The sequence below is a fragment of the Sinohyriopsis cumingii genome, chromosome 1, assembly GCF_028554795.1.
Source record: "Sinohyriopsis cumingii isolate HCF-2022 chromosome 1, ASM2855479v2, whole genome shotgun sequence".
In the NCBI taxonomy this organism is placed as follows: Eukaryota; Metazoa; Mollusca; class Bivalvia; order Unionida; family Unionidae; genus Sinohyriopsis; species Sinohyriopsis cumingii.
The window spans coordinates 139,251,408-139,273,886 of NC_142961.1; the positions used below are offsets into that span (position 1 = coordinate 139,251,408).

General features: G+C 37.1%; 1 protein-coding gene across 2 annotated transcripts in view; it reads left to right on the forward strand.

The window, feature by feature from the left end:
• LOC149808001 (low-density lipoprotein receptor-like) overlaps positions 1–12,736 on the forward strand; it is a 28,547-nt gene extending 15,811 nt beyond the window's left edge. The window contains exons 13-21 of one of the 2 annotated variants that reach the window (XM_089972322.1): positions 170–303; positions 870–1,009; positions 1,441–1,588; positions 1,982–2,116; positions 2,896–2,934; positions 3,242–3,280; positions 3,783–3,958; positions 5,651–5,785; positions 6,369–12,736. In XM_089972322.1, coding sequence (XP_089828448.1) covers positions 170–303; positions 870–1,009; positions 1,441–1,588; positions 1,982–2,116; positions 2,896–2,934; positions 3,242–3,280; positions 3,783–3,958; positions 5,651–5,785; positions 6,369–6,410 — 988 coding nt within the window. In that variant the 3' untranslated portion in view covers positions 6,411–12,736. The remainder of the gene's footprint in view (positions 1–169; positions 304–869; positions 1,010–1,440; positions 1,589–1,981; positions 2,117–2,895; positions 2,935–3,241; positions 3,281–3,782; positions 3,959–5,650; positions 5,786–6,368) is intronic. The other variant, XM_089972329.1, reaches the window with a different exon arrangement.
• The last annotated feature ends 9,743 nt before the right edge of the window (positions 12,737–22,479 follow it).

Sequence of the window (22,479 nt, forward strand, 5' to 3'; positions counted from 1 at the left end):
TGCCAGATTTTTGTGTACATACTAAATGGATGACCCCTACAGCTATTATAATTATGTCAAATCAATGTGTGTATTGGAGGTTGCTTACTGTACTGTGTATATATAAAAAAAATTGTGAACAGTAGCTGGAAGGCATAGAATTATGTGAAAGGGTTTTAAAATATTACAGATATATGTACTGGAGTGACTGGGGAATAAAGCCAAAAATTGAACGATGTGGCATGGATGGTCAGGGTAGACAGGAACTTGTTGTTAAGAAAGAAGGATCAGACATAATTGAATGGCCAAATGGACTTACAATTGGTAAGAGTCAATCTGTGGCCTTTCTTGCTTTTGTTGTCATACTTTACATATTACATTGATTTTGTATCATCATTTTTTAAGCATATTTGGATTTTTTGCATGTTTTTGGTTTTTAACGAAAGACTTGGAATGGACAAAGAAACATGAGAATATATGCAGCTAGAAGTCCTACACATACAGCCACCAAAAGGATTTTTTAAACAATTTTAAATATATGCAGATAGAAGTCTTACACATACAGCTACTGAAAGGATTTTTTTAATATATGCAGATAGAAGTCCTACACATGCAGCCACCAGAAGGATTTGTTAAAAATGTTGAATAAATGCAGATCAAAGTCTATACATACAGCCACCAAAAGGATTTTTAAATTTTTTTTAAAAACAGACAGAAGTCCTACACACACAGCCACCAAAAGGATTTTTTAAAAAGTTTTATATATAGACAGAAGATTATGTAAAGAAATCGTGTAATTCTTTTATTGTGAATAAGGTTCAAACATGTATGATTGCATTGGTATAATTATTCCAGTTTAATTGAAATGTCACAAATACTTGGCTTTTCAGATTATGTAGATGAGCGCCTCTATTGGATTGATGCCAAGCTTCACAGAATTGGTACAGCTAACTTGGATGGTACAGATGTAAGAACGGTGATCACAAATGGTGAAGATATTCAGATGCCTTTTTCCTTGTCAGTTTTCGAGGTACGATAGCAGTATGCATTTACAGAAAAAAAAGGAATGATAGGATGGGGTGGAGACAAGACTGATGCCTCTGCTAACTGTCTTAGATTAATTACTATCTATGTTATTATAAATTTGTTGTACTTGAATAAGCTCAATTAATTTTAAAGTCTTGTAATATTTAGTAATGTGTAAAAATTCTGCTGGAATACTTTTGCAAGGGAAAAAAGTAGATATCACTTGAAACAAAGTAGATGAATGTCATTAATTATTTTGATGTATGATGCCACGTTGAGGTACAGCTGTCCAGAAGCATTCTGTACAAAATGCTGTGTGAAGAAATTTGTTTATTTGTTCTAAATAACCAAATTGGAGATGAATGCATGCATCTATTGTTACATTTTGTCACTTGCTCTTTAAGGCCATTGAACTTTAGTTAATTTTATTTTCAGGACACTCTGTACTGGACTGATTGGACTACAGACTCCATCCGATCTGTTGACAAATTTTCAGGGACCAAACTCAAGACTCTATCCCTAGGACTTTACTCTGTGATGGATATAAAAGTTTACCATGAGCACAGACAGCAAAGCAAAACTGGTAAGCATTTGCATAATGATCAGCAACTATGACTTTTTTACCTTGCCTGTGAAAGAACACTTCTTTTTTTTAAAGCTGTACTGAATATCAGGGTTTTCATTATAAATTGTCCATTTTTTGAAAAGTTCTTCATGTATAAGCATTGATTTTTCAGAGTGTACATATTTGAATGTTTTATGCGGAATATGGCATTGGGATTTAAAGATTTTATGAAAATGACCATCCACATTCATGGGATACATCAGAAATCCTAGGAAATAGATTACAAAGCATGTTTTATTGCATTGATTGATACTGGAGTTGACACACCCTTGGAGTTTCTGTTTAGGAAATCAGACTTGCAAAGTATTCTGTACAGCTAAGTAATCATGATGCAAATAATTCATGTTGCAGTTGCAGTCAACCAGTGTACATTGAATCAAGCGCTTTGTTCTTTCCTGTGTCTCCCATCTCCTGGTTCAGAAAAGAAGTATACATGTGTCTGTCAAGATGGTGCAATTCTGCAACCTAATGGGAGCTGCAGCACAGGTAAGCAAACCAAGTAGATGCTGAAAACAGACCATTACATCTATATTTTGTCTATTCTGTGTTTTGTACATTTGAAAACCTGCCATGGATCATTCCCAGCTGCTACCAGGGATTGAAGGATGTGTAACGTCTTTAGCCTTATGAACATGGTCTCAACTAAAGTAACAGAAATGAGTGAAAACCAACAGTTGTGTCTCGAATGTGGTAATGTGCCAGTGGGCTGAAGCGTGATGATATACTTCGTCTTTTTTTGTATGACAATAATATAGTAAAAGAAATGTCCTTATCTGAATTCACTACAATTCCAAATAAATGTTTCTGTCCATAAAGTTGTTCTTTTTGAATACACTGAGGTTTTTTGGCACCATGCTGGAAGCCTTCCCTTATGGCTACATTGCCCCCCCCCCCCATTTTTCTTCTTCAGATTAAGTGGGGGCAAGTACCCATATGTATCAAATTCTAGATGCAACCCTGCAGACCTAAATAAATGTGTTTACCTACATTTATAATGATCTGAATATGTAATCTACATTGAAAGAAAAGTATTAACATTGATAGAAAAGTATTAGCTATGTATTACATTGTTTACAAAAGAAATGTCCCTCATCAGGTACACAGTGAACCTGATTTTGGATAAGGTCAAGTACAAAATATAAATTCAGATCACATACTCATTAAGAAAAGTCAGCAAATAATACAAATTAAATACACATAACATTATCGTCAAGAACGGATTATCTGTTGGCAATTGTGGCATAAATTTTCTTTTCTTTTTGCAGCAGTGGTAACTACTTCACATCCCACAACACCCAAACCAGGTAAAATTACTTTAGTTTTGTCATTAAATGATCTAGATGGCATTTCCATAACTTAACATTGTTACCTACTTGTCCCTTTTTTTATAGGGACGACATAATACGTAATATCAGAGCTGGAATAGTCGAACAATCTGTATATTACAGAACTGCATAGGGATTTTGGTTCTAATTCTTGTAGAAATGGTGATAATTTTTACGTTCACATATCTTGCTATCTTGGATTTTTTTTTAGAATCAAAGACTTCATTAAGAAAGCAATTATTTTGGTTGGACTTTGTGTGACAAATTTTTTATTTCATTTTTGCAGCAGTTACAAGTACTACAGGTTCCACAACACATAAACTAGGTAAGAACATTTTTATTTTGTCATACGTTATAAAATATGTTCGTTTTATATATATATATATATATATATATATATATATATATATATATATATATATATATATATATATATATTGCTGTATTAGAATTCATTTCTAATTTTTATATCAGTAGTGGTGTTGTGTATATTTACTGATTCATGACAGTCAGAGCTTGGTATCTAATCAATACTGTTGATAATATGTACAGTGGTTGGAATTGTCTTTTTTGGGGTTTTGTAAGTATTTTTTTTTATAACTTCAGGTTTCATTGTTTTCCATATGAATGGAAAATATTTATTGCCTGTGTCATCGTCATTAACAGTATTGAGGTTATGTGTTAGCCGTTTAAAAAGTCACCCATCTTTTAAACCTTTGCTTGTATTCAACTGCTACATGAACATTTAATTTATACAAGTGCCATAATTTACAAATGCTGAATAGCTTTAAAATTTCTTAAATAAAGTTTAAAATTCTTCCTTACAGTTACCCATGTTCCAACTCCCATTGTAGGTCCATCTTATACAGATGCTAACCAGCATCATGATTTAGTTAACAGTACTGATAGAGCAGAGCTTTCAGTTCAACCAGAGCGCAGTGTTGGTCTTGTTGCAGCCATTACAGCAGGTATTGTGGTAGCAGCTCTCATCGTCATCATTGTGGTAAGTATTTTTCAGGAAAATAATTGGCAATTAGCACTCCACGATTTTATTATCTCATTTATGAACCTAATAACCAATGAATACTGCACATTTGTGAAATTATTTCCAGAATAAAGAAGTCTTTTATCACTAGAAGCTTACCTGAACAATTTGTTTTTTGTTTTTTTTTAAGCTCTGCTGATCATAGACCAGGAGAGCTTATAGGATGGTCTGTTGTCCATTGTTGATGTTTTATGCCTTGTTGATCTATTAGCACAAGTTTGTTGTGACTACTCCTAACAAACTACTTGAAGGATTACTTTAAACTTGACACACATTCATCCTTTGGTATGGTTGGTCTTGGATGAAAATGTAGCTTTTGGACATCCACTATGGTCACCATCTTGATATCGCTATTCCTCAATGGATGGTCAGTCAGCATGTGATTTAACTAAAATGCTTGTGATGTCTAGATGGTCCTAAATGAAAATGGTGCCAATCTAATGTTTAGTATGGACACCAGAGCATGTCCATCTAGAAAACCTTGTTATTGCTTCTGATGATCAGTAAATCATGATGTCATTGGGATCTCACAAAATGTTTTCTTGTAATGTTTTGTTGGTCCTATAAGGTTTCCACAGTGGTCAGCTTGAAATCTTGTTATTGCTACTTCTAGACTGTTCTGGTGGCCTAGTGGTTACAGCATTCACCTCGGATGCGGGAGGTCATGGGTTTGATCCCAGGTCAAGTCATGCCAAAGACTTGTAAAAATGGTACTAACAGCTGCCTTGCTTGACGCTCAGCATATTGCTAGACATCACCATAAACTGCCACACTGCAGACATTGTAGCGATATGACTGAAAAATTGTTAAAGCTATGTTAAAAATCCAAATCACAAGCACACAAACACACATTGCTACTTCTTCCAAATGGAATGTCACATCAAATGTGACTGCTCTGGTGGCCTAGTGGTTAGAGCGTTTGCCTCGGAAGCAGGATGTTATGGGTTCAGACCATGGCCAAGTCGTACCAAAGACTTACAAAGATGGTACTAACATCTGCCTCGCTAGGCGCTCAGCCTTAAGAGGTAAGTGTTAGGACTGGTCAGCCTGGTGTCATGATAATATGACTGGGTGGGACATCATGCTACATGTCTGTGGCATGATGCCCCAGTCCTAGACATCACTATAAACTGCCACACTGCAGACATTGTGGCGATATGACTGAAAAATTGTTAAAGCTACATTAAAAATCCAAATCACACACACAGACACCTAAATGGAAATGGTGCCAATCTGATATCCAGTATTGCCACCATGGCAGCCATCTTGATAATCTTAGTGTTAGTCCTGCAAAAGGGAAAGCCCTATCAACATGGATTTCCACCAGAAAACTACTACTGATAATCTTGTTAGGTTAAAGTAGTGCCAGTCTGATGTCCAGTGTGTCCACCACAACAGCTAATTTGAAAATCAATGATGAAGAATAACAGAGATGGCTAAATCATGGAAATTCTTTTTGGTAACTAGAGCATTGATCCTTTCAGTGACTCATGTTTATAAAAACATTTCTTTGACTTTGTCATAAATATTGGTAAACTGTCAGTATAGAATTATGATTCCACTATGATATATATATATATATATATATATATATATATATATATATATATATATATATATATATATACACACATACATACACTCTTACAGGTTGGGCTCTTCATATATAGAAGGTACAATGCAAGGAACCAGAAAAGTATGAATTTTGACAACCCTGTGTATAGAAAGACAACGACTTCTGCAGATGAGCAGTGTATGATTTCCCCAGATGAAGAAATACAATCAGTAAGTAATCAGAAAATCTAGTACAAACTAAAGATTTGAAAAGAAAAAATATTCTGTTTCATAGTTAGATTCAGTGATCGTTCTATAATATTTTTTACAGCTGTCAAACTGTTTGGAATTTGCAGTACAAAACCAATTTTCAGATGTTGAATGAAGGATTATTAAATAAAATAGCAGTAGAAGAAAATGTTAAGTGAAGTTTCCTGCCAGAAGGCTGTTGGGCTTGACTTGGCATTTCAGCAGCATTTTCGTTAAGATTTAATACTGTTTGAATTGAATACATATTACAGATTAATAACCATGTACATATACCTTATGAATGGAAATTTCTCGAAACAATTCAAAATAAAACCTATCTTTGTATGTAAGGGCTGTTGCATTTAAACATACCCTGCAAGGCAGATTTCTTAAAATATAAGCCAGGGCATTCCAGTTAAACAAAACTTAATATGAAAATGATAACAAAAATATCTAAATTGCATCCCTAGCTCCCAAGGATGTTTTACTGGAACATCTTAACTTGGATGCCATTTTATGTTAGGTAGTCCTGTAGAGTCACTAATTTTCTGTTTACTTTTTTCAGTCCCATCAGCCGTTGACAGCAGATATTTCAGAAAATGTGTGACAGTATAGGAACTTGGAACAAAAGGAAGATTAGTCATTTTTTTATCATAGTAATTAAAAAATTAAAGAATGCAGATTGCCCAAAACTTAGTGCTTTTCCATGGATTTTCATCAGCGTACTAGAAAACATCATGCTTCATATGTACAAGATCAACAACTGAAGGAACTTGAAGCATTTTTACAAATAAATCTTCTCATTATTGTCATGGTTATCAATGGCAGCTATGGAAATGTTAGAACAAGTATAAACTCGACAAGGATGAACAAATTTCCGTCTTTCTTGCATCAGTGTTGTGATGTTATCTTTATTCAATCATGACAGCAATTGAAATGCATGATGTGATGGTACATGGAATGTGGTTATACACGATGCACAAAATATGCTGGTCATTCTGAATAACAGTCCATGTAAGGGGCACAGTCGCACTTGTAAACAAGTTTGAAGAGTATAACCTCAAGGACAAGCTAGGTGCATGATGTCCACATGAGCATGTTGCCATTTGATCCAATCCACACATTATTCAGAGGGAAAGAAGAGTAAATTATTTAGTAATAATGGATCCACATGAGGATACTAAACTGTAGTTATTTCTCATAGTAATGACATTGTTTCCATCATGCCCAAGTGCCAAGACTGCTCAAAAGCATGCTTCTCTGTCCGAGAGGTGCTACATAGAGAACATTCTTATGGACTTGTAATTGACAAAGTGCAATGTATGTATTGTAATGTTTTTCTATATCGATTGTGCCGAGATGTCCTTGCATGCATCCTGATCAGTATGTTTGCAGTTGGAGGTGTATGTGTCACAGATCTACGCAAAAATGATGTATTATGATCTGAAAACATTTCTGTGTTGGCAGTTCTCTTGCCAAGATGCCAGATATGTTCATTAATATAGATGTTAGTCTGATATATACTGATAGGGTGAGCATTCTGTTGCCATACATTGATCTTCATATTCACAAGAACCTGTGCCCATTGTGTTACATTTAGTGTTGCTCATAGTAGGATACCTCCTTGTATATCAGTGAAAGTGGATCCAACAGTGATAATAATGTACATAGGAAGTCCTAGTTAGTGAAATTGGGGCATCAAGTTCCATCTTGGATAAAGTGGGGCATCACTATAAAGCATCTCAGTATACCACTGCCTCTCTTATAATGCAGGTTGGTCATGGACCCCATTAGAGTGTTTCAATTTTGTTTTATTAATGGTAATTATTCGAGTTAATTTTAGTCTCATGGCTAATCAAAACCAGTTGTAATATTTTCTGACAATTAAAAATACAGCTTTTGTGTTTTTTTCATTTTGTTTTAACATCAGCTTATTGGAACATCTCTCAGTGTAAGGCTGCCTCTCATAACACTTTTATGGTTCCTATGAACATTGTTATAGAGAGGGAACACTTAATTTGTCCTCATTGAATAGATTTCCTTGGAAATAGCATTTATTGTAACAAAACCCAGCATCTACAGCATCATCAGTTTTATATATTTTTTCTTCTGTTTAATAGCTTTATATTTGTCATTATACATTTGAACTTTTTGCCAGTTATTTTTAAAATCTGAAATTTTCATTTATGATTTATACAGCTGAAACTACAAAAATAGTCTGCATTTGTATTATTTAGTTTATATCCAATTGCAAAGCTGCTGCTTTTTGTTTTCAGAACATTCCAGCGAATCTCCAAGGTTTAGTTGCATGCATCATTTGTTCCAGCTTGAGCAGCTAACTTATCTCTTACCAGCATTTTCTACTTGTTAAAAAATAACTATAATTTTATTTTAATTTTTTTTCCTGTTACTTTTTCAGATCCTTTTTAAGCTTGGATTTATCATTTATATAAAATTGACAAAATGTTAACTGTAAGAAAAAATAATCCTGGATACATACTCAATCTTGCATATTTAGTGTATTGATCCGGTGACATGTTGGAAGTAAATCTGCTTAATTAAAATAATATATATGTATATGTACATATAAAGTTTAAATCAATATTGGGCATAGCTGCTTATTGGTGTGAAGTGTTTCTTGTTACCATACTTAAGAAGTAAATAACGTATAAAACTTTTTAATGTAAAAGTATTGCTGGAAACATTTGTCCACTGGATGAAGTTATTGCTCCAGATATGCTTTAAAGGTGCTTTGTAAATGCAAAATTATTTTGCATTTTGTCAGATGTAAATAAATGCTCTATTGTCATTTTTCGGTCTTGGGTCACAGATTGCACACCAAGAACTTCAGCCTATACAGGTCAATTAATTGTTCTTATTAATGTGTTTTTGCTGTCCCTTTTCCTATCCCCAAATGATTACATTTAAAATGCTCTTTAACTGCACAAGTGGTTGAATTTAGTTTAATTGAAATAGTATACCTGAATGAATGATCGCTTATTTTCTGAACGTAATTCAGAAAATTGAGTTCACATAATGTATGTAAGCTGATGTCATTGGTGTAGTATAAAGCAAATTGTGATAATTTCCTTCTCTTATTTAAATTGCTTGAAGTTCCTGATTGGGACATAATGCATATAGTATCTGTTGTATGAATGCTTATGTTTCAAATGTATTGTACAGACATGATTTTTCTCCATTTTAAAGTGGAATTTCACTATTTCTTTGACTTCAGACTTTTATTGATACAGTCCTCTTTTTTTATATCTCCGATCTGGGTTTTTAAAAAAAAAAAGGTCTGTCCAGTCCCATTCCACATTGACCCATGTAAATTATTCATTCCATATATTAGTTAGCACACAACTCCCATAGAGAATATTCGGATTGGTCAAAGGTTTAAATTCATCCAATGAATCTTTGTGTAATGGAAACTGATGGCAATGGAAGAAAGAAGCATGCTTGCAGAACATGGCATCCCAAGTTGTAGAGAGAAACCATGATGCAAAATGTTTAAAGGGTAAAAACCATATGGGAATGGCTGGAACAAAATGTTGACAGAAATTTAGTTGGTCAGTTTATAAGAAAACTGAACCCCAGAGGACTGGCATTTTGTGACCTATGCAATAAAGATCTGATTTAAGTAATCGTGGTTGGAAGAGTTTGGAACAGCACCTACAAAAGAAGCTACATGTGTACAAATTGAAGCACGGAAGGCATCTGGAACAAGTGCAGTTAATTACTATGCGAAGAATAATCTCTTGCATGAGAGAACAGATGTAGCCTTCTGTCAGAATATGTGCAATGCATGTTGCCAATACAAGCACCAGCTTGAAAGGAAAAATGCTCTCATTAAGAAGGAAAATAAACAATTTGACATTGAGCCAAAAAAGTCTGTGGTGGCTAAGCCGCAAAAAGAGCTCGACTGACATATCAACAGGTTGTGTCCAGCGGAGAAAATTCAAGTGAATGAATGGGATTATTTGTGTATAGTTGATGTGCTTGGGTGTTTATTTTACAGATTTGTTATGATAAGAGAGAAGTATAATATATTTGCTGCAAAAATTGAAAAATTAATGTGACTTACAATGTGAGCATTGACATGCACGTGAAATAACTTTAGCATCAATAGCATTGGAGAACAAATTCATGTGACCAAATATTGTGAAATTATTGAAGTCAAGTTGAACATTTTTGGTAAGTTTAATAGTTTTTCAAATGATTATTTTGGTTTATTTTCTGATCATATGTGTTACACCAAGAGGAGTAGTTTATGAGTGTAAAATGCGTTTTTGGTCAGGGGCCTTTGGCCCCACGGACCCCTAAACCCCCCTTAAAAAATTTCAGCTTTTTTATGGAAGACGAAAATCATGTCTGATTTGTTGTATCTGCCACCAAGATTTCACAAATAAGTGCCATGTTTTTAAAAATTTCAATCATTTCCATTATTTCCTTGGTTCTTTTTTCTTACAATTACCATTAGCACTTGATTCGTGAATGGAAGCTGTTGGTTGAAAGTCAACTTGAATGGAAAATTGCAGTGAAATCTACATATAAGAATATCATAAATCTTTTATGGTATCAATTATGGGAATCTTTATATAATTTTCATTTATGTAATGAATGCCTTGTGTAGGGAGAAGACTCTTCCATTCAGAACTTTGAATTGAACATTATGGTTTGTGCTTAAATAGATTTGTTATGAATCTCTCCCTACTGATATATTATCATCAAGAACTTTGGGCATTATTGTTTGGGAAAGATTGATTTGGTTTTGTGGGATGTAACTATTTTTCAGCACGTGATAGGGTATACATGGCAGCCAGTATATTTGTTGGGGAAGAACCACCAACCCACAGAAGGCTTTTCAAATGTCCATATTTGTTGAGGCTTGAGGGTCAGACTTGCGTGGACAGTTGAGATGTGTGAGTAATCCATAAGGTGAGTGCCATAGACCAGTTGGTCACTCTGGACCTGGGAAAGAAACCTAATGTTTGCACAAAAGGTCAGATTTGGAAACATCTCTTTTATCAAGAAGCCAGTTTATGGAAAAAGAAAAAATGCTAGTTTTTCTTTGGCAGGTTTGACTGGCTAGGAAAAATAAACCAAGGAATTATTATTAAACATATCTTTAATATATCACGAGTTTGATGATGTATTCATAACTTATTTTGTATTGACAGTCATTTTTATTTCAAAAGTTTTCCATGTGCTTAGTCTAATCAGTTGTTTATGTACTCATAAATTTGTACAGTTGTTAACCATGAGTATCATGTTACATGCCAAATGTGGTAAAGCAAGCCTGTATATAAATGTTCAGTGTTGCCAGTGTGGTGAAACCAATGAATATTGGAGCTTCTCAAAATCTGTAAATAGGCATGGTCCAGCAAATCCTGACAGACATATGCAAGGTCTGTAGAGCAGCTAGTCAGCATTTTGGACTATGGTGTGTAGTTGGCTTACCAATCAAATAGCATGAACCCAGATCCAGTGGTTTCTACCAGAATGTGGGAGATTTTCACCCCTTTGGTTTTGGATTACTTTTGTTACTAGTGAGATTGCAAAAACTAACATGCGAAATTATATAAATTGTGGTATATATTATCATCATTGATATTGTTTCCAAATAGTTTAGAACTTAAAGAAAGTGAACACAAGATCTTCTTAGAAAATGAAAATTGAGACAATATGAGAAAACTTGGAAATTTTCCCCTTGAGTTGAAATTTTAGCTGATCTGGCTCTGATTTTCATAGCTGTATACACTGTAGCTCTTGAAGGACTTGTTAGACCAGTTTTGAAAGCTGTAATAGGCAATGTATAATGTGCATGGCGAGAATGAGAGAGTAGACTCCTAAATGAAGCCGTTTTTCTTGTTGCCCAATAACATCACTTGATGTATTTAAAATTGTACCAGTTTCAGTAGCTGCAAAATTGAGGGGCCAGTATATTTAGTCACAGAGGGTTTATATTTAGAGCAACATTTGTATAAGTCTTATATTTGTATTGTGAGATGAAAATTTTTTTTAAGAGAGAATATTACTGGTTTATGCAAGAACCCTTTTATCATTTGTTTTCAAAATAATGTTTTTTTTTCTGTACTCGAAATCAAAAAGAGCTTTTGAAAAAAATGGGTGTTTTCAGTGTAGAAAACCATGTAGACAAAGTACACGAGTATGGAATGAAATCATCTGGAAAATGAGTTGGTCAAAAGACTTCTTTATGATACAAGTTTGACTTGTATGATCTGTTTTTGTCTTTCTTTTGATTGAAATATTATTCAGTCCTTCTTGCCTAATATAGTCCTGGGTAAGATGAACTGTATAAAATTTCTATTTAAGAAATGTTTATTGGTGTGTGTGTGTGTTGCTCTTAATTAGGAGTTTATTCTTGTTTGTAATGTTTCGGGTTGCAAGTGAGTAATATTGGAAACAAATGTTTAGCTGCAATATCATTAAGACATGCTTCTGAAAATTTGTTTTCAGCATTTGCTTATATTTATTATTGTATAAATGTCCAAAATGTGCTTTATGAAACTTAGTGCTAATGTAGTTTGCATTTTACATGAGAAATGCTAAGAAACAGACAAGAGAAATCCTTTTAAACTGGAATATTATATTTATTGAATTATCCATTATAAAGCAATGGACCCAGAGAAAAATTGCCAAATTGTTATATTTGTTTTGCTTGATAATGAAATTGTGGAGTCAACAGCCTAATTTAACAAGTCTTTAGGAAATGAGAAACAAAGGTCTCGAAATTTCTCCTGTACTAATATCTGAATATTTTCATGGTTTCAAATTTGGTTCATGGATAAATTTGGAAATATTCCATATATGATAAATGAATGTGTTATGGGCTAATTGGATGTGTACCTATTGACATTACAATTGATGCCATGAAAAAAGTTTTGAAATAAAAACTACAAATATATACTACACTGTATTTTCTCTTGTTTACGTTGTATCTCTATATCTCTCTCTGTCTCTCTGGTCTTACAATAAAGCAAGTAAGAAAACAGCATTGTTTAATTAAAAAAACAATGACCAGTACATAATAGTGTACATTTTAATACTAATTCCTGAAAATGAAAGAAGTAAATGGACACAGAACCTTTTGGAATTTGGCTCTGGTGATGTTTTGTGCAGGCAGGCAAAGCATGGCATCCAGTGGCTCTTTGTTGTCCACCATGAAACCTTGGCGAATCTCGAGAATATTGCCAGGCACCATACACCTGTTTTTGATTAGCATTTCATTGTTTTATTATGAAGATGGACATTCATTTGATAGAAAATTGACGTATCTCGTTTTAAGTGTCTTGTGCTTTGCAACCAAGAGTGTCTGATGTGCAACACATCAGCGACATACAATGTCAAAACAATAACAGTCTATGCCCTTTTTCTTCACCTGACACTAGCATTGTGGGTACTTCTGCAGGCAGTGTTTCACTCCAGTATGCAGTGCATGTCAACCCATTTTCAAGACCACGTTCCGAACAATGAAGGCTGCCATTCTGCTGATGACCGCTTCGGTGGCCTAGTGGTTAGAGCGTCCACTTCAGATGCGGGAGGTCGTGAGTTCGATCCCTGGCTGAGTCATACCAAAGACTTATAAAAAATGGTACTAACAGCTGCCTTGCTTGGCGCATTAAGAGGTTAGTGTTGGGACTGGTCGGCAAGGTGTCAGGATAATGTGACTGGGTGGGACATCATGCTATATGTCTGCGGCATGATGTCCCAGTGCTAGACATTGCAATAAACTGTCACACTGCAGACATCGTAGCAATATGACTAAAGAGTTGTTAAAGTTATGTTAAAATTCCAAATCACACACACCATTCTGCTGGTTATAACTATAGCCATGCCTGTCCAAGCATCTGACATTTTTCTGCTTTCGCTCATGCTTCAACATTTTGTACTGAGAAACAATGAGTGTAGGGGCTGCTGTTGAGACAACTGCCATATATGGCAACTTCCAGATCTTGCAGAGGCAAGTGCCACTACTGCCATACTTTGCTTCGAACACCCATCTTGCTGTGTTGCATCTGGATTAGTATGATTTATTAAGGGATAGATCTCGTTGTGAGGGCATGTTGTGCACTGCATAAGTGCTGGTATGGAGGTTAGCTTCCACTTTTCCAAAACATATCTACGATTTTGTTGCATCAATCGAAAAGGTTATTTGGCAAACAAGTAGATTTTGTAGTTCCAACATCATAACATCTACACACCCAGTACTATAAATGGCACTCATAGGACAGCAAGATCCCCGTTTGTGGTAGCACTATGGTCTTCCTCGCCGGTCTGTTTGGGTCCAAAATGAAATCCTCTACACCAGTGGTGCACAACTCAAACGTTTACCATGGACCAGGATAGACTACACAGCGAAGGTTTTGTCTATAATAAAAACATGAATACACATATGCAAAATAAGGACATGGGTCGTATATTGTGCACCCATACTATACACAATCAGGCGCGTTAACATTTTGCAAGGCACACCCATCTGTTGACGTGAGGACAGCCGAATGCGATTGTGAACGCTTTCCTTCTCTCTGCTATAGCCTTCATGTGGCTCAGCACCTTGGCTCGCGCTTGCTCCACTTCTTTAAGTAGTCCCTTCCATGCCAGGGCATCTGCTTTGCCGTCCTGCCACCCTCAAGCGCCATTCTCTTGCAAAAGCTGTAGCTCTTCGACAAAAGGCGTTCGCAGTAAGCACTCTGGTTCTTTTTTCTCCTCTCTTGGTAAGTGCAGCAATGTGAAGTTTGTATTGCAAATCTTCCAGTTACACACCCAGCCAGCAAATAAAGACTGCGAGTAGTGAATGGGGGATACTTTAGCAACAATGGGACCTAAGTGTGTTTGTACTTTGGCGACAAGGGGAATTTAACATACGGATGTATACTGACGATGTATTGGGACTGTCTAACGACAAGGGAAATTGGAGAGGGGTGATATTAAGGTAATGGACATTGGGGAAACAATGGCAACAATGTTCAAGTAGCTAACCTCAATCGGGCGGAACAGTGTTGCAAGGGGATGACCTGAATACGCATTACTCAAAGGACAAATACAGACATAGACGTAGAGACGTGGTTAGAGAGATAAACACACACATATACCTACATTGATTTATCGACATAAATCTATCCAACAAACAAAATTACAATGGACTAAAAAAATGTAGGCAAGAGAGAATCTGTATCTTTTCCAGACAATTGAGGGGCCATGAAAAGGGCCTTTGGGTTTCTTCTTCTTCTTCTTTATCTTCTACTGTCTCTCTTCTCTTCTCCTATTTCACCAGTTCCTTATCTTCTTCACTACATTTGTCTTCTCATCCTGACCGCTCAGGTGGCCTAGTGGTTAGAGCGTCCGCCTCGATTGCAGGAGGTCGTGGGTTCGATCCCCGGCAGAGTATATCAAAGACTTATAAAAATGTTACTAACAGCTGCCTCGCTTCGCGCTCAGCATCAGGAAGTTAGTGTTAGGACTGGTTGGTCTGGTGTCAAGATGATGTGAATGGGTGGGCCATCATGCTACATGTCTGTGGCATTATGCTCTGGTGCTAGACATCACTATAAACTGCCACACTGCAGACATCGTAGCGATATCACTAAAAATTGCTAAAGCTACGTTACAAATCCAAATCACACACACTCTTCTCCTTTTCCTCCTCTTCCTCATTCTCCTTATCTTTTTTCTCTTTTCATTTTCTTCGTCTTTCATTGTTTTTTCGTTATATCTTTTCATCTGTTCATTTTCTTCCATATCCTCCTTTTCTGTTACCTGTTTTATAAGGTCCCTTAATATTTCCTTCCCTCTCCTTAAATTATTAATTTCCATTATCAATCTGTGTGGGATAGATGAACCATACTGCAACCTAACAATCATTTTTTCAGCTATCCCTAAGGTATCCACAACCTCTTGTAACTTCTGCGTTTTGTCGACGTAGTTCGTTGCCGTCGTTTGAAAATTCAAAGATGAAGTGCGCGATTGACGAATGCTACACTTTATATACCTCTAACACGGACGTGAAGGACAACATACTCTCACACTACATATATCACATACCAAACAATCCACATAGATTGGAGTGCTGACCTAAAATAAATTTTTATACAAACCAATACACTAATAACAAGATAATCAACAATACTTCATTCATAGTGGAGAAAGGAATTTTTGATTTACAAAACACACTATCACATATAATCACACCAGCAAAGAAGTCAGTGTTTATAATTACACTACTTTACTTTCACATAAAACACTCATCAGAATAGGGACAAGGGTTTTGTTAAGGGAGACACGCATACACATACACTATTACATCAACAAAGGAGTTAGTGTTTATAGTCACACTACTCCACTTCCACACAAAACAAATACTCATGAGTGTAGAGACATGCGTTTTGTTAAGGAAAACACACACAAACATTGGAAAATTGATCAGTCTCTCTTTTCTAGATATCTAGGTTAGCCCTGAGAAGGGCTGTCTTTTATAACTCCAGATGCAACTGTTTAATGATGACAACTCCCAGGTCTGGCCCCACACATGCAACACCGACTCAAATCCTGCTAACAATAGACTGTTGTTGTTGGGAGCGCAGATGGGCTTTGAGTTGTTTCACTATCCCATTCCTCAGTTTGAGGGATAGTGAAGACTTGTTCCCTCCTTCTATTCCAAACCCTCGGATGATTCTGTACCAGTGGTTGCTCTCGTTGTCTCTGTGGCTCCCACTATTGTCGCTGCCTTTCCAATTACTCGTCCCAATTTTCTATCTGATGGACAGTGGTTCTCGGTGGTATTGGTAATGGTAGTGGTTGTGGTGCTTGACGCTATGGAGGTGTCCTTACCATTGGCTTGACTTCACCCTTTTGCATCAGGATGAGGTGAGTCAAAATTGTTTTATTCTCCTCTTCTCTTTTTATTTCTCATCCTCTTTAATTTTTATTTTGTTCCTCCTGGATTGTGTCCGTAGCCAGTTCATCCAGCATTCGCCGGGAATAATTTAAGTGCATTTGGAGTTTCAACAGTTTGGAAATTCTACTCCCGAGTCAACGACTGACGAACGCTCCTCTTTACATTCCTGAAGCACGGACGTGAAGTAAAACACCCCTTACACAAAAACTAATAATACCCACACCACATTCAAAACATTAAACGGGAAGACCTTTAAGAAACACTCGCGTCCACTTTTTTCTACAAACACACTTTATTCCCATCGATACATACAACCCTAAAACACACACATACACATACACACATTATCCTAAAAGCCAGGGAAACGAAGTGTTTATAGACACACTTTTATTTTTTGACATAAAAATCTCACAGACAAACACAAATACAGACATATATATTGGCAATAGAGTAGTTTATCTCTTCTAGATTTTTGGAGTAGCCCTGAAGAGGGCTGTTTTGTTTTTTAAGAGTTTGGCAATTTCTCTTAACGTCTGGAATTTCGCCCCCGTCTGGCTGCAGGCTTTCCCACGGGATACGGCCTGCTTCTTTGGAAAGAGAAGAACTCCTTGATTATCACTCTACAGTCGACAAAGCCTCTTTCTGGCTCCTGCTGCTGTTGCTCTTGCTGCTGCTGACGTTGTTGCTGCTTCTTAAGTCTGTAGTTCTCTGTCCACGTTTCTTGCTCCTTTTTTATTTTTTTTGAAGACCCCTCCTATAAGGTGTTGTGCTACTTTCAAAATCCGGACATTTTCTATCTCTTTAGGCTTTGGCATTAGGTTTTTTCTGACACTATGCAAATACACGTGGGCTTCATTCATTTTAGCTAAAACTTAAAAAAATCTACTTTATGATCATTTCTAGAAGAGTCACGTCCAGAACAACTTACTAAATATTCTAAGAGATATCCAAGACTGCGTTGATGAAGAAAATATACATAATAATTTTTACACTATGAAATCTGTGTCTTGTTATTTCCCATTATTGAATCGTGTCGTCTTGGCATTTCTTCTCATAAAGTCGATGATATCGTCTATACGAATGAAACTACTCCACACTATATCGTGGGGAAAGTAGAAGGCTACCCAGTGGGTTCTTGGGACATGACTGTCGTCCGTGTTGATGACATAAGCTTGATGGTCTTTAGGTTTGCGATGAGGAAGTTCAACTTTAGAGCACACGATAGGATTCAAAGAAGCAGTATACGAACTGTTTTTCTAAGGCAAAAATGTTTCCAGGTATCCATTTTGTTTATTTTTTCTTCTTCTTTCACACGTAATGATAAGTCCTCATTTCAATCTGGACTTTTTGCTTGAAAATCTCTGTCAAGTAAACCTCTCTTCACTTCTTCTCCGTACTCTGTGCCAAGACAGCTTCGATGCGATTGATCTCCAGAGCAGTCAATGGAGGGGAGGAATGATCACGTAAGTCTTTATTATACTGATGCAACACTGCTTCTTCCGAGATGAGACCCCAAACGTCATCCAGATACTCGTCCAATTTTTCTTCTTGATTCACCATTAGGCATTTATCGTGTTGAATTTGACTGAGATGATTCTTTTGACATCCATAGCAATATTTCTTGATCAACCCTGTAATTGTTTCTGCCAGTTGTTTGGAAAAGCAGGGACTAAATGTTGTTCCTGTTCTGGCCATATGGACATCACCACGTTCTCTTCCTCTTTATCTTTTGGTTCTACTTTCAAGATATTCTCCAATTCCATTTCCAAAGAGACTCAACCATTCAAAGAGGAATAAGAGTCTTCGATAGCCTCTTATAGTCTAGAATAATTTCTCTAAAACCGTTGATTCTAGAGTGTCGTCGAATTCGGCATGCAAGATCACTTTCACCGTCTCGGTTAGAGGTTCCGCAAACTAAAGTTCCACACGCAGTTGACCAGATTTTATAGGGTGGAAATGTCCTTCGTCGCTGCCTTGGTCAGGAGTGAAATGAAAAGCCCTAAAAACCATAGTCTCCTGCATAATCGTGGTACGAAATACCGTGACTGGTGTTGGTCCCTAACTATCCCGTGGCTTTGTACAGAGACAAGTACAATCTCAAGTATTTCTTTTCGGCAAACTTAGGTTCGAAGGGTCTAGTATACAAGGTTTTGCCATAGCGACTGACTTAGATCTTGGACACCTGTTTGTGCTTAAACTCGACAGGATTGTCAGTGAAAGCTCCGTTTAGGGCTTTGTTGCTGACGATACCAATGATTAAACGTTTGGGTAACTGTCCTTGGAACAGATGATCTTCGATCTTGGATATGAGTCTAGCGGCAATGGTGAAGGTTTTCACTTCCACGAATCGTATCGGATACTTGGCGGTCGCTCTGCTTAAAGTGTGGTTGGTGTCGTTTCCCACTTTAGGTAACACTTCCACGCGTAGCACTTAGAGTCTCGCTTCTTGGATGATGGTTTTATCCTTGTTGGCATGGGTCATCAAATGGAAAACGGTACTACTGCGATTCAGTCTCATGCGGATGTCCACCCCGTTCATCAAATACCTTTCTTGTAACCACATGTCTAAATGCAAACGATCCATCAGTTCTAAACTACGTCCTTCCAAGATATTTTTGCGACGGTCGTTAAAGCCCATATTGTGAGGATCATCAGTTGCTGGTAGTACTGTGTCGTTAAACTTGTCCTCAACTGCTGTGTCAAGTTTCCGTCTAAACACGCATCCAGATGAGTGTTCTTGGGATCGGTAAGGGTAAGTATCCATGCTGTTTCTGACTAGTTTGTTATTCAAATACAAATCCACTTTGCTGAAGAAGATATATATTAAATTGTTGACGTGATCTACTCTGGCGTCGTCTTCCGGAGCAGTGTTGTCCGTTTTGACTACATTGACTTTGAAGTACAAGTAACTGCTTTTCTGATCGATGTAATCTTCTGGCTGTCCTTTGATTTCAAATTTGATAGAGGCTGAGGTCATCAAAGAGGATATGGGATCAAATTCTACCCATTGCGATTCTCGCATCGTCATCATAGTGGGTGGCATGGAAACAGATCCAGTTCCAACTTGGACCATTCGCAAGACTCTCTGCATCAATTGTCTGTTTAATCATCAAAAACGTCTGATTCTCTGACGGGTTTTCTTTTCCTTGTCTTTCTATCTCTGTGTATGTAAAGTTCTCTGAAAGGGTGTCTTCATCGTCTCTTTCTGCCTTGTCCTTACTGTGGCGTCAGGGAAGAAGGAATGCCTGATTGGGTAGCGTCCAGGGCCATTTATAGGAGTCTCTCGTCGACCCAAAATGTATTTGCCTGTTTGAAGCAAGACATTTTTGCCTGGTCTCAAGAAGGTATCTTTGGGGTTCGATTTGTTAACGATAACACGATGAAATCACAAACCCTACCTTCATGTTTCAAAACGATTTGCTTTTTGGTTTGAGTGTCAATACGGGGATCTGCAAGTTGCGTCAAAGCTACATTTGTTTCTCTCAAAAAAGCGTTTCGTTTGATGAGAGCTGTGGATGATACCTGGAAGTAATTGACGTGCTGTCACTGTAAACCATCCTAAGACTTTTCTGGGACTGACTTCTAAGACACGAGCACGTATGTGTGGATACTGTTCGCGACTGATGCCGCACAAGGCACGAATCAATTTGACGGGAAGACGATACTGAAGGGACGTCATGCTGTCAATGTGTGAGACAGACCAAAGTGTCCCAGGTTTTTATATATTTGTTTAAGTCCACGGGGACGTGAACACGACAGGCCATCGGTTTTGGCACCAGTGGTGAAACAGATGAGTACGAAATCGCAAAAAATCGGGGGTAGTGGGTTTTAAATCCACGAGTAAATAGGCGTGTGGGGCTTGAGTTTCATCGTCGTACACATGAGTCAACCAAGGAGTTCCTAACTGTTTGGCTAGTTCTTGCACTTGCAATTTATCTCTAGGGCGTTTAAACAAGATCACGTAATGAGCATTGAGACTGCTGGTGAGATGGGCTTTACTTTGTTGAAACAAATTTTGGTTGATGTAAATGACACTTGCATTACGATGATGCCCTTGGCGCGTAAACCACAGTTTAATTTCTTCTTCGTCTTCTCCTAACATGTCGTCAAAGATGACCAGATGGGTTTGACTGGGTCAGACACAACCCCGTCGTCTTTGCCAGGAATGCCTTCCACAAACACGATGGAATCGCCTTGACTTTCTCGCAAGAGACTGTACTCCTATTGCCACATTTTGTAACACTACACTATACGTTGAGGTTTGACGAATACGGTTTTACCTCAACCGCTCAGTTCAGCAATTAACATGTTAAAAGGATGGCGAAGATACAAAGCCTTCCCGAATAGCACGATCTAAGTTTTCGTCGATGACTTTGAAAGTGGAGGAAGAGGGATCAGAGACAGTAGAGGTAGCCATAGTAGTGTAGGAATGTCACTTTTGACATGAAGATAGACAAGACAAGAGTGTTTATACTTTTTCAGGACACGTTTATTTCACAATTTTAAAAATTGAACACGAAAAACAAAAAATACATAAAAGTCAAATGGTTAAGTACATCGATAAAATACACATCAAGACGATCAAAGTGGAATATAAACAAGTGACTGCACAACATTTTTTGTTATGAAGGTGTGGTGTCCAAGGGATACCGTGTAATGTGTAGAGTCTCTACAACACGTGGTACAGTCACACAGGTGTCCTCCCAGAATGACCGTTCTGCGGTGTCAGTGTCAATGATTGTCCTGTCCTGAATGGAATGGTTTTCCTCGGTGTCGGCTTCTACTTCTTATACTGCGGTTAACAAAGGTTTAAAAGTTACTTTCTTCATTGAAAATTTGTAGTCATGATCACATATCTTTGATATAGTTTGCCACATCTTTTGTTCAAGCTTTAAAACCAAGACATTTTAGCGACGTACATCTTGCCAGTGAGGGTGCATTTAAAGGTACAACCCTCATGTTTTTGGTGGTATGTGCTGTTCGTAAAAAGTCCACAAGGAATCGGCTGGAAAACAAAATACCAGAAAGGAAGTCACTAAGACAACGTCCACACGAAGACCCCAATTCAACGGACACAGTTCTCGTAATAAGTGTTGGTAATCCTCCACAGTCTGAATACTGTCATTGACTTCCTTACACGGTATTTGTTGTATCACGACTGATGAATGTAGTGGCATGGTAGCAAGTATTTGTGTCCGCTTTTGTTGAATGTAATAGATGTACTTTTTGAACCGAAGCGGTTTTATTTCAGCACCGTACCAAAATTATTTAGTCACTAACTCACACACAACACGTCGCACATAAGTTTCCTCTTGAACCAAGATTTGTTCGCTTAAAACATTTTAGTAATCTCTAACTCTTCCGTTGTAATTCGGTGTATTATAGTCACCTTGTAAGTAGAATGAGTGGCATCCAAAATTCTATGAATCTCACGTGATTAATCAATGTCAGGCCATTGGAACACTTTAAAATGAAACAATCCTCTTATACTATTCAGGTACCAGTGGTTCCATCATTGAAGACGTAACGGATGAAATTGTTCTTTGCGTTTCACTTGTATCTTGACGAATTCTCTCAAATCCACAGGCAAACCACGAATATTTTCTTGTAAAGTATCCATGAACAGATTACTGGGGTCCCACTAAATGTTAGTAGTGAAAGTGCGGAGACCATCAAACATGTTCCAGGTAAGCAGAGTCTTTCTTCTCCCAGTGGTGAAGTGACAGACCGCAACTGCAGCACTTGACTTTATCACCTT